At 42.6% G+C, this 12589-nt stretch overlaps 1 protein-coding gene across 38 annotated transcripts in view; it reads left to right on the forward strand.

Annotated features, from left to right (window-relative positions):
- Positions 1-8660: 8660 nt before the first annotated feature.
- Positions 8661-12589, forward strand: part of CLASP2 (cytoplasmic linker associated protein 2) — a 130446-nt gene continuing 126517 nt past the window's right edge. For all 38 annotated transcript variants that reach the window (XM_088653614.1, XM_088653621.1, XM_088653620.1 and 35 more), the window contains exon 1: positions 8661-9893. In XM_088653614.1, coding sequence (XP_088509740.1) covers positions 9699-9893 — 195 coding nt within the window. In that variant the 5' untranslated portion in view covers positions 8661-9698. The remainder of the gene's footprint in view (positions 9894-12589) is intronic.

Genomic DNA, 12589 nt, shown 5'->3' on the forward strand with positions numbered 1-12589 from the left:
AGGCTTACAATCTAAAAGGACAAGGCCATAAGGAAAAAGGGAAAGGAAAGTAGGGGATGAGATTAAAGGTCACAGTCTTCAGAAGAAAAGGTGTTTTCAAATGCCGTTTACACATTTGCAAAAAGGGTGAAGTGCAGATGTTAGGATATAGTGAAGTGCAGAGAAAAGTGGCTTTATCTTATATCACATCCATTCACTAAGTTTGATCCAATTTGGGAAGGGCTGTAGCTCAGTAGTAGAGGAGTTGCTTTCTTCAATCCCCATCATCTCCATATAGGCTTGTCTGAAATCCTGGAGAGCTGCTGCCAATCAGTGTAGTGTGGGGATGGGAATACTTTTGACACGGGAGGCCAGTTCTTTATCTCCCCTCACCCTACAAGTCAACTTTCCCTTGCACTCCTTCCGCTGCTGACAATTGTAAAAGTGACAATGGAAAAAACTGACAATTGCAAAATTGCTGACAATTGTAAAAATCTGCTGCAGTGCTGCATGTTCCTTCTGTGTTCCCCCTCTCTTCTGCTCCTTAACATAAAATGCTTACATTCAACCTGTCTTGAAATGGCTTTTGCCAAGTAATTTATACGTTCCTTGCAAATTACATAGCACAGGATTAGGGAAGAAAGAGCGCTATGTCCTCACCTCATGTAGGTTTGCCAACCTACAGTTTTGTTCATTCAAAATTGCTTCCACATCTGTCCAGAGAAGTATGAGTGCAGAGACCCAATACATTGCCCATATTTCCCTAGGAATGATCGTTCTCCGGCATTTCACCTAGGAGCATTTGCTTTCCCAAGGCAGTGCTTTTTAAAAATAGTAAACCCGATCTACCAGACGTGACACGAGCATACACCGAAGAGTGGGAAAGAGTACATGTGAGCAAGGATGCTAGTCAAGTTGATGGGTACCATGACCATGAGGGGTTTACAAATAAATGTTAATAGTTATTGGCAGCATATTAATAAAATGTCTAGGAATGCTTTGGCTCTACAAAACACCCACACAAAAATACTGTATATAAAATATATAAATATATACAAAATGGAAATGTGTTTTTCTTGTATTTTTTGGGCCACAAGAGGGAGCCCAAGTGTAGTCAGAAAAAAAGGCACAGGGGCTCAGCGTGCCAAGGAAAAGTGCATTAACATTATGTAGGTGTCCAGGAATTCAGTGTCAGCTTAAATGCACGCCCAGATTGTAATGCATACAGTTTAATTGAAATCATACCAAATGTATACGCATTGCTTCTCCAGCAGGCCAACCAGAAAAGCAGAATGAAGAGTCATTTTTCTTTCAATGAGTGGTTTCATATCCATTTGTTTCCTTGATGCTTTCTCAAGCAAGGATGTGCAAAGGTTTGCAAGGCATGACACTATTTATGAAATGGCACTTGAAATGAAGTTACAATACTCATATCATTTTCTTCCAACCAAATGTCTTGTTTTTCCACTCTTCTTATTTTCACATAATTGATCATGGCTGATAAATCTAGAAACTACTTCAGTTATTATCTCTAGACATGGACATTTTGTAAAGAGCAATGCCATTCGATAGCAAATTTGGAACACGTCACCAAATACTTTCCAACAAACACTAGCTCCATAAATAGCACAGGGCATCTTGGGCAAATAGTTCCTCTATTGTTGTACAGCATTTTGTCTTAACATTTCCCCCCATTGAGTGGAAAGTGCATTGTTCATTGGGAAGTTCTCCTGCACAAGTCCAACTGAAAGAGAACTGTGCAAGAATGGTGTGTTCTTCTTACAAAGGAGCACATTTATGCAATTCCCTTTTGCCTTAGCAATGCTTGGAGAGGAGACGTTCCCGGTGGATTGTGTCCTTAAAGTTTGACATTCTCGTTATTCAACACTGCCCAGTTTCAGATTTTGTAACACATGCTAACTACAGGCATATATTAATATATTATATTGGTATGCTAGGTATGCCAAACAATTCACAGAAGCCAGCAAAACAGAATTGTGCGACAACAAGGAATTCACCCAGAGTACCTAGCTCATTAGTGTATCCACATACTGTACAGCATACAAATCACATTTCTCTTCCTTTTAGTACTCAGCTACTTATTTGCATTGTACTTCTATTATTGCATTTCAGATAACCCTGAAACAATTTATCCAGCTAAAGTGCTGGTTATTGACTGTAGCTATAAAGACTTCAGTTTAAGAGCAACCTTCTAGCAAATGAGTCTGCCCAGATGTGATGTTCTTTATCAGAGACTCTCTTCTGAGGTTAGGGCAGTGATCATCAAGAGGACCTCCCCAGTTGTGGTACCTGGCATGTGAAATGCCCTCTGTCGAGCAGCTCACCTGCTGCGCATTCTGAAGTCTTTTTGGCACTCAGTAAAGTGTGGTTTTTTTATTTGCCCAGGCAGTTTCATCTGATTGAAGAGCTGGTTTTAACTGGTGTTTTATGGTTTAGTCAGCTCACTGTTTTTTTCATGCTTTCCCCCCTTTTAATTTCACACTCCCTTGGAAGCATATGCTGATGGGCAGCACATTACCCCCAACCCCAAATAAAGGATATTATTGTGTCCTTGAAAATAGTGCTAAGAATTCTCTGAGAGGGTAAGAGCAGAGTTAATCTCACACAGCTGTCTCTCGAAATAAAATGGCTAATTGTCCAGCGCAAGCTATGACCTAGGGAAATAATAAGAAAAAAACTGATTTGAAACGTGGCATCAATCAGGGCCTCAGATTTTGCTGCCAGTGATGTACTTAGGGGTCTTTGAGTCATATTTTCCCTACTCAGTTGAAAAGGAGGCTATTGTCTCTCATGCCTTAACCAGAATATCGCTCCTTGATCACTGAACTTTTGCCTGAGTGCCTCTCTCTTTCGTAATGAAACGGGGCCACCCAAATATGAGGTAATTGTTTCTACGCTCCCTGGAGAAATCCCTAGCTATGCCGAAGTACTGTACAGAAGTTTGCAAATTAAAAGGGAGTGGAGGAAAGAATCATTTTGTTGTTGTTGTTGTTCAAGGCACACGCACGCACCAAACACTGCCTGACAAGAACCTAGTTTACAGAAGCCTGATGGCAACTGAGCCAAGCTCAAGGGCTGTGTTCCTTCTTGACTAGTCCTTGGGCAAAATAAAGGTGCATAGCCACCCGACACTCTCCTGTGTGCATAAAAAGCCCCCGCACACACAACTGGGCAGCAGCGCTCCAGATTCTCCCTCCAACCCACCTACCCCAGCTGATATAAATCCTCCTGATGGAAGCATGCAGATGGAGACAAGTAGGTTTCTATAGAGATTTTCTGTAATAGTGGGACAAGGGGGTATTAATTATGTATGTGTGAATAGACTAGTTATTGTCTCACCTTTATTCTTGTAGATATATCCCTGCTTTAAGCCATTTACATACTGTCTTCTCTTGTATATCATTTACTACAAAAGGTATACCTTAAGTATGCATTCTCAACGTATTTTTAATTTTAATTTTTCCTTATTCTACTTGTTAATTCAGCGCAATTCTGTTACAATTGATTTTGACAGATCAATGACTAAGCTCTTTAGCGACGAAACATCGGATGACCGGAACAGCATCCAAGCACTGAACCGCTGGTTTATCACAAGCAGACTCTTTATTACTACGTTTACAATTGTTCAAGATAAAATTATTTTGAAAAGAGAAGAAATGAGCCCTGAACCACTGATATATTACAAGTGAATCCTTCATTTACTGCTTTTGCTATTGCTTAAGAGAAAACCGATTTGGGAAAGAAACTACTTTTGCCATTTTTATGGACATTTATTGTTAGTTTACAAATAGTTGCTTTGGTGATATTATCTTGTGTTGATTGCAGTACTCATTGTATCATTACCCTGTTCATTGTTTTATAACTAACCCAGTGGCAGAAGGGAAGCCAAACCCGTGTGAAGTGCAGTGGCAGCAAAAACACATGGTCACTAACAAAGCTGTTCCCACCCACTCTTCCTTCTTCAGCTCTGGCGTTCCTCCTCTTGGGGTATTCTGGAGCACCCAACCACCATCCCTGGTGCTTGTGAATTTCTGGAGGAGAGCAGAGGATGTGGGCAGGCTGAGATCTCCAGTCTGCTCTGGTGTTCATCCAATGCTTTCCGAATGCTCCAGATGCACTCCAAGTCAAGAGGGCAAAGAATACCTGAAGCTGCTCCTAGACTCTGCTTGGTTCCTCTCCAATTTTTTCTTTTCTTTTTAAAGTGCGTGCTGCCTGTCAAGGATGCTTTCGAGTCAACACAATGTACACAGCATATAGTTCACTCCTTAACATTAGACATAAATCACAGTCGCTTCTACAGCTCTGTATAGCTATGCATGCCAATCTAGCATCTAAGCAGCTATTTCCAGGCCTGCGTTTTCTGGAGCAGTTGCAGCAACAGGGACCAATCCTCCTCCGCCAGTTTATGTACCTTCCCCGAGGAGATGTGTGCACACAGCTGGAGACTGCGCCTGCGTGGCAATGTCCTCTGCACCTCCCTTTTCAGTCCCTTCCTGGTTCTGGGAGAAAGTGGTGCAGGAAAAGGTATGGAAGCACCTGGCCCTTCACTTGCCCGACCTGCCTCATTCTCTTCTTCCGACCCATCATATACTTCACCCTCCTGCTCTGAAGCTTCCACAGCCTCCGGCTCTTGACTCCTGGCTGAAACAGTTCCCCGTAAATCACTGACCCTCTCTCCTGAGACAGACTCCACCGCTGCTATCACCGCTGCAAAAAATGGTGGGAGGTTGATGGGGTGCTAGGATAGGCTTGGTGGGCCGGTTTTGGCCCATGGGTTCACCACCCCTGATTTAAAGCAGAGATGGGGAATCTTGTGGTCTTCTAGATATTGATGGACTACCACAGCCCTCATCTTAGACCACTTGCTATGCTGGCTGGGGCTGATGGGCACTGAAGTCCAACATTTGGAATGGTACAATCACCACCTCCTGGTGTATACTCTTTTTATTACTCTCATTATCTTTTTGTGGTGTCCTTCTGAGTGGGCTTTCCAATAATGCAAAATGTTAGTTTGGCAATGTCTATTTTCCTTTAGAAAGCTTAAAAAAAGAAAAATGGAAGATGGAATAGAAATGGCTTGATCAAGGCCCTGAAAGCTTATCAGTGGCAGCCAGGGGTGGGAATGTGTGTCATGAGATTAAAATCTCTTCCTATGCACTATACAGGGATATTGTAGTTCTAGAACTAGACCCCCCCCCCTTCTCCATGACATAACTATATTATGTTCCCATTTGAAGCCAACAACCATGTAATGCTATATAGAGCAAGGGAGATGGTATTGAAGTGGGGAAGTGGGGGTGTGGAAGTGCCCTTTGACCTTTCCCAATTCTGAAAAGCATTCCTCTTAAGGGGTGGGGATACACTGCAACATTGTGTTGCTGGTCCCACTTGTTTTCCTATATTTCTTACACATTTCAGAACATGATACTACATGCAGTAGCAGTTAATGTTCTAGCACAGTTTGGGCGTGTGCAGAACAAACAGGTTTAGTATGACTTTCTGGTTAGAAATACATATTGTTGAGAGTCAAACCCAATACCTTAGCAAGGTAGTAATAATGTTCTTTGCCAGAATATCTAGTCAGCTCGAAAATTGACTCAAGATTTTATATATTCTGCCCACAACAAACAGTTTTTAAATCATACCACAATCCTGTTTTTTTAAATGGTAGAAAAGGCACAGAAATGAAACAGCATTTAAACTTTTAAAAAAATACTGAAAATGTATTCTCCTGCAACATTATTTTGCCATGTTTATGTGTTTATAGCAAAAGTTAAGATGTTCAGGCTAATGAACATACATTTACTGGTCCTGTCTAGCTCACTGAACAAGTTCGGCATAATGTGTGGAAGCACTTACAATCTAACCATACAGGCATAGTCACTCTCTGAACAAGGGCCTTTGCATATTTCAAGAGTCCAGGATAGTGTGGACGGTCTATGGATAAACATTATGTCAAATGCATTTAGGATGGGGCTTATGCTTATTGGATTCCAAACAATCTGCTTTGGCTGAAGATCACCCAAATAGCCAATAGTTACATTGTTTTGTGTGGCAAAACTGCTTTGTGGCATTTTTTTTTGCAAAGGACAGTTTATACATTTCTTAAGAAATAAAAAAATATTCCGTGAATCTGACATTTACAATGAGCTTTCCAAAAAAATGACATCCATTTCAGATGAACCAAATATTTTGTTTTAATACGTATAACCTTACACTTACTGAAGCTGATTATCCTTTGTCTTTCTTTTGTTTGAAACATTCATCCTGTCTGGGGTGAACTTTTAGAACTCTTTGCAGTCTGCTAGGGTTTGAATCATCCTCAACAATATAATGTATTCCACACACCTGACTTCCTGACTACTGATTCAATCTCTAGAGCACTTTTTTAAAAATGTAAACAGTCCCAGTACTGTATATGCAGGTCCCACTATGCGAATGTAATCCGTTCCTGATAAATGGTTTGTAAGCCGAGTTTTTGCATAGCAAGCCAACAATTTCCCAAAATTGTTCCCCAAAATTGTTCCCCAAATCCCAAAGCATTCCCCCAAAAAGTTAATCCCCAAATGTATGTCTCTCTTACTACACTGCCGGATATTGCACTCGGTTGGAGGATCTTTCCAAGTGTGCAATGATTTGTATGCTTGGATATCTGAATCAGACATTTGTGTAGTGGTGTTAGGGCAGGAATCCTTCATGCATGGATAACTGAAGGTTCATATAATGAGTGTTCGCATAGCAGGACCTGGGTGTACAAGACTTTGGGGGACAGCACTGTTTAGTTACTCCTATTATGAAAACTTGCCTGCCCCATGTGAATTACCTTGACGTGTCTTCATCCTAGTGAAAACAGGATGAAATCCCTAGTGAAGCTGAACAACTGGGGATCTCCCAAATGGATTACATTTGGCACTGGCACTATTTTGCTAAACCACAGCCTGTCCCATTAGATTTTCAATAATACCATAAACTACAGCGTGAATGTAAAATACCGTACAATTGGGCAACTAGCTGACTAGCAGCCACTGCTTCCAAACCATAGGATCAGATTGTAAATTCAACCGTATACTTTCAGTCTGAATACAAGAAAAGCGAGGGAAGCCTCTTCAGGGCTTGTTTGCAAATGCATGTTCTTCTGGAGCAAAGCTGTACCTGTGGAAGATGTGGCTTGGTGCTTCTATGACACAAGATCCTGCCTAAACTGGTCCCTTTTGACCCATCCCTTTCCTAACCCTTCTCTGCCATTCATGTGCAGCCTATGACTTGATAAAATGGAAGCTTGGGCCGGGAAAACTTGCAAAGCGAGTCAAAGCCATTTCATAGAAATCTATGGCATCATACATATGGACACCCACCATCGGGACCAGTATTCTCCTTTGACACACAACCAACCACGGCAGAATGTCTTTCACTAAATTGTCCCGGGTCCTGGTGCATGATTGAGGGCTCGCCCACACTTCTGCTTGTCCTCCTGCTTCCCTCAGAGAAAACCTCCTCTTCGCCACCAAACTGGAGCAAATGCCAATTGGGTTTTGTGCAGATGCATGTTTGCTCTGATTCAGAGGGAAAGAGCAGGTTTTCAGGGGGAAAGTGGCAGGCCAGCTGGCCTGGGTGGAGGGTACGCCATGCCCTGGGCCTTGGAGGGTTAAGGTGGCTGGAAGGCCTCACCAGGGACTGGCTGCTTTTTAAAATTTGAGTTTATAACTAAATTTTAACAAGCCTCCCACTGTGGGTCTCAGATAATCTCCATACAGGTCTGCTGGCAGGACAAGGAACAAACCCCTCAGACCAACACGGCTGTAAATAAAACAGGTAGGTTAGCTGTGTTGGTCTGCCGCAGTCTAAACAAAATAAAAAAAATTCCTTTCAGTAGCACCTTAGAGACCAACTAAGTTTGTCATTGGTATGAGCTTTTGTGTGCATGCAGATGTGATATCTGAAGAAGTGTGCATGCACACGAAAGCTCATACCAATGACAAACTTAGTTGGTCTCTAAAGCGCTACTGGAAGGATTTTTTAAAAATTTTGTATAAAAAACACTAATTTATAAAAAGAAAAATTATTCATTTAGGCACTTGGCTGATGGGCAGATCCTCAATAAGCCTGCCTCAGCTAGGGTTGCAACCTGTCCTGTATGATACAGGATTATCCTTTATTTTGATGTAAAATGCTATGTTCTGTACTGATAAAGTGTTTTGGACTGTATTTCAAGTCATCTCTCTTGCTCTCTGCCAGGATAGGGAGCCTTTCCAAATGCATGTGCTTGAAACGGTGCGTGAAATACAGATTTACAAATTCATGTGTCCATGTTCGCGGGACAAACAGGGGCCAGCCCCTGTCAGGCAGCAACAGATTGGGATGGATTGCTTTGGAGTCCCTTCAACCTTCCTTCATGCAACCGTTATGGTGGTTATCTTTGAATACGCGCGGGGAAAAGATTCTCGCCGCGCAGGCGCCGTAGCGAACGACTAATAAAAAGAAGAAAGCAGGGCCTCCTCCCCGTAACCCACCTACCCTCCTCACGGGGGATTGGTTCATGGGGCGCATGCGCATGGCGCCTCGTTCGAGAGGCGCTGGAAGACACGGGATGCGCGCGCGCGGCCCCTCTCTTTCTCTCTCACTGGGAGGGGCGGAGCAGGGGGCGGGCCCGCTGAGGCGCGAGGGGAAAGGAGAGATGGCGCGGAGGAAGGTTTTCTGCACATGCGCGCGAAGGTGATGGTCGCGGAGAGCGGGGTTGAGAAGCGGCGGCGCCGTCGGGCGGAGCGTCGCTGAGGGAAGGGGGGACGCGCGTGCGCACGCGCGGGACGGGGCAAAGAGGAAGGAAAAGGCGGGGCCTGGTCGGCGAAAGCGACGCCCCCGGCGTGCGGCGACTCGAGGCGGACGCAACTTCCACTGGACGGAGCCCCCGCCGGCGCCCTGAGGAGAGGAGAGCGGCGCGAGGTTGCTGGGCCCCTTCGCCTTCCTCCTTAGCCTCCGCGCGCAGCATGAGAGTCCCGCCTTTCCCGCAGCAGCAGCGACGCGGCGGCGGCAGCTCCGGCCGCTTCCTGCTTGGCTTGGTCCTGAGGAGCGGCCACTCTTCCTCCTCCTGCTGCTGCTCCTCCTCACTGCGGTGAGGGGCGCCTGGGCGGCGAACTGCGGCGCTTCCCTAGCCGGCCTTGAGGGAGCGAGCGAGACCTCATTGGCTTCTTCCCATGCTCTCCGAAAGTGCCCCGCCGCCTCCCCGCCCTGCTCGCCTGGCCTCGGAGGATTTGGGGAAGAGGTTGCTTCGCGCCGCTGCCGACGTCGCAACCGAGAACCTCGGAGGGGGGAAACCACCGCGGGCATCGCCACCCCGACCCCAAAATAAACACTTTCTCCTCCCCTCAGATCTTGCGTTGGAACAGCAATCACTGGAGACTGTTATTTGAATCATCATCATCATCTTCTTCTTCATTTTGGGGGGGATGATTTAATGTTCTCTTTTTGTCAAAGGACTGGTACTTTTCCTAGTTTTATTTTCCCCTTCTGGGAAAAGGGAACTGTATCACCGCGCCCCCCTTTCTGCTGGAGGTGAAGAGAGAGCTTTCTTGGATTTCACTGCACCTGGGAATTCCTTCCGGGCTGGTTCAGATTCCTCCTCGCGAACATACATACATATAAGCTGTAAATAAATACGGATCAGGGGTTTGTTTTCAGGTGAAGTTCCTTTCCAACCAACCATGGAGCATAGCAGAATGGATTACTTCTGCGATCAGGTGCCGCAGAAAGATGTGGGCCGCAGGATGCAGGTCGGCCAAGAATTTCTGGAGTATCTGAACGATCCCAGCGTTTCCACTGATCTTGAGCAGGATCAGCAACGCCTCGATAAAGTCATTGATGAATTGACAGGATGGGTGAACTCTAGTAATTATAAGGTAAGCTTATTTGTGCAGCGGGGAAACGTATTTTATGTGGCCCTCGTTTTCATAAAGTGTTTTCTTTGTGGCTTGCCCTTTCAGTGAACCTTCTGTGGGCCAAAATCAAGTTTCTTCCTGGATTTTAAAACGTTTCTTATAGGTTTGAGATGCTTGTTTTTCCAATACCTTCTTATTTTACCAATTAAATAATGTACTGGGCCGGGAGTGAAAGGACAGCATCCAAATAGAAATGCATTAAGACCAGTTATATATATATATATATGCATCATTGGATTCAATGAGTTTTCTTCCATATAAAAATATGCAGGGTTTGGCAGTGTGTTGTCATGCTGATCCGATTTTAGGCTGCAGTGCTGCCTCACAGTACCTGGGAGTGTCCCACAGTGACAGAAGTCACTTGGGCTTTCTTCGGAGTAGGTTATAGGAGTACAGCACACTGCTGGATATAATGCTCCTTGTTAAGGGTTTTTGTTTACTTTCCAAATTGAGTTCTTTCTGTGGAGGGCCAGCAAAGCCTAAGATAAGTCAACAATGTGCTGAAACAGTCCAGTTTGGAGGGTAAATAGGAGTTATTCTCTATGGTGATAATTTAATCTCAGGGTCTTTCATTATACTTTTAAGGAAATTTGTAGCAACTCTTTGAATTTTCCATGCTGGTTTTTTTCTTTTTTTTTCTTTTTGGCTGTCACATAGGAAAATAGTAATTATTGAGAGATGAGGTGTGGAAAACGTGCTTAAAATAAAAAAAACTTTTGAGATTGCATTAGAAAACTTGAGAATGTTGTCTCATTACCTACCAGTGATGGACTTGACCATTTCAGCAGCTAGTCAGTGACTTAACTACCATATAGCTCATTTAAAGTCCTGTCATCTGGTGGCGGTATTGCTCCATAACCCATGTTTCAGATGTGTTGATTACTCAAATTCCCCAGAGATGAATCTGTGTGTATAATATGTGCATATCATATATATGTTTATGCATGTGCATGCCCGCAGTTGCTATGAATTATTGGATACTAATTTAAAAAATGATTCGTAGTGCCTTCAAGGTACATTCAGACATTAGTCATATTGCAAGTACCTAATCCAATATAGCAAAAAGAGATTGAGATGTTTATGCTTTTGTGTGTTAGTGAGTACCATGGATTTTCAAAACACTGCACGTGACTGTACCCACGTGTGTGGAACAGATGGATTCTTGGTGGTGTTCATACTTGCTTTTAGTTAGTGACTGACTGTTTCCCAGTTACTATTTTTATTAATCTTAATGGTAAAGGAAAAATAAGCTTGAAGGCAGGATACAGGAGCAAACACATACATGGAGATGGAAAGAATGGAGAAACAACGTAAATATTTTGAAAGTATAGTGCTGGAATCAGTTCCTTCAGTTAACAGCTAAGATTATACCACATTTCCCAACGGTTTGAGTTTTGTTTAGATGCATAGTTAGCTATTTCCATGATGATGATGATGATGATGATGATGATGATGTAAAAAGCATGTTTGTAGATGGGCAGATGTTAAGTTTAATATGTATAGAAATGCAAGTGTTAGTATTTCAGCCAGAGCTTTAATACTTACTTCCACAACTATAAATCATTACTCCAAGAATTGCTTTAAAATCACAATTTAAGAATTGAAAAGAAATTTAATTAAACTTAATCCATAGTAGTTTTGTATATGTGTGTGTACAGTATATGTAAAAGTAGTAAAATACCAGAGTGCAGTTTTATGTTCCGTCTGTCTTCAGTGCAAGCTAATCTAGTGATACTTCTAAGTAAACATGCAGTTCTCAAGGGGCTAACTCCATTTACCTGGGAGTAATCCTCATAGTAATAAGTAGGATTTAGGATTGTAATGTTAGTCTGTTGCAGCAGTTTCGACTTGTGTCCTGTGACAGCTTCAAAAATGAATCTGTGTCATACTATAAACTTTGATAGTCCTCTTCATCAGATACATACATTTTTTGTTATATTCAAATATCATTTTGTTTCTTCTGATGTACAGAAATTATGGATGTTTCAGAAATTTACTTATAGATGCAAACCTCTTAAAAGTGGGGAAAATTTCAACAGTGGAGTCAAATGACCAAGAAATACAATATATAATTGGTGGCATTTGTATGGAGAGTTTGATTTTTTAAAAATTATTCAATTTCAATTCAATTAAATTCAACACCTTTATTGGCATATAAAATTATTAAAAATTATGATTGTACAACACAAAAACTGACAATTAAATAATATGTCTATTAATTCTATAATCTGTTAATTTTAGCACCTGTCGTGAGAGAGTGCGTGTGTGAGAGAGCCTACATCTCAATTAAATCCTAAATAAATAGGAACTTGCTGAACTATAATTTATCTGAGTCACTCAGTCGAAGAATAGTGATTTTAATTCAAAAGCAGAGGTCCAGAAACCAGTGAGAGAACATTTCCATCTTCTGCCTAGAGGCTGATTTACTTTTCCTGCATAGATAGCAGAAGTGGATTGTTGGCAGAGGATAGCATACATTGGATTAAAGATGATCAACTGAATGAGTTAGGTTCTTTAATAGTTCTTTAATAGCTATTTCCTGAATGGATGTGGGCAGGGGATGGTGGGAAGAGACTGAGATTCAGGTTTCTTGTAGGACCTCACTCTTTGGTTCTTTGATATTGTTTTTTCATAGTAAATTATAGTGTTGGTGTATT

The sequence above is a fragment of the Zootoca vivipara genome, chromosome 11, assembly GCF_965207765.1.
Source record: "Zootoca vivipara chromosome 11, rZooViv2.hap1.1, whole genome shotgun sequence".
NCBI classification, from domain to species: domain Eukaryota; kingdom Metazoa; phylum Chordata; class Lepidosauria; order Squamata; family Lacertidae; genus Zootoca; species Zootoca vivipara.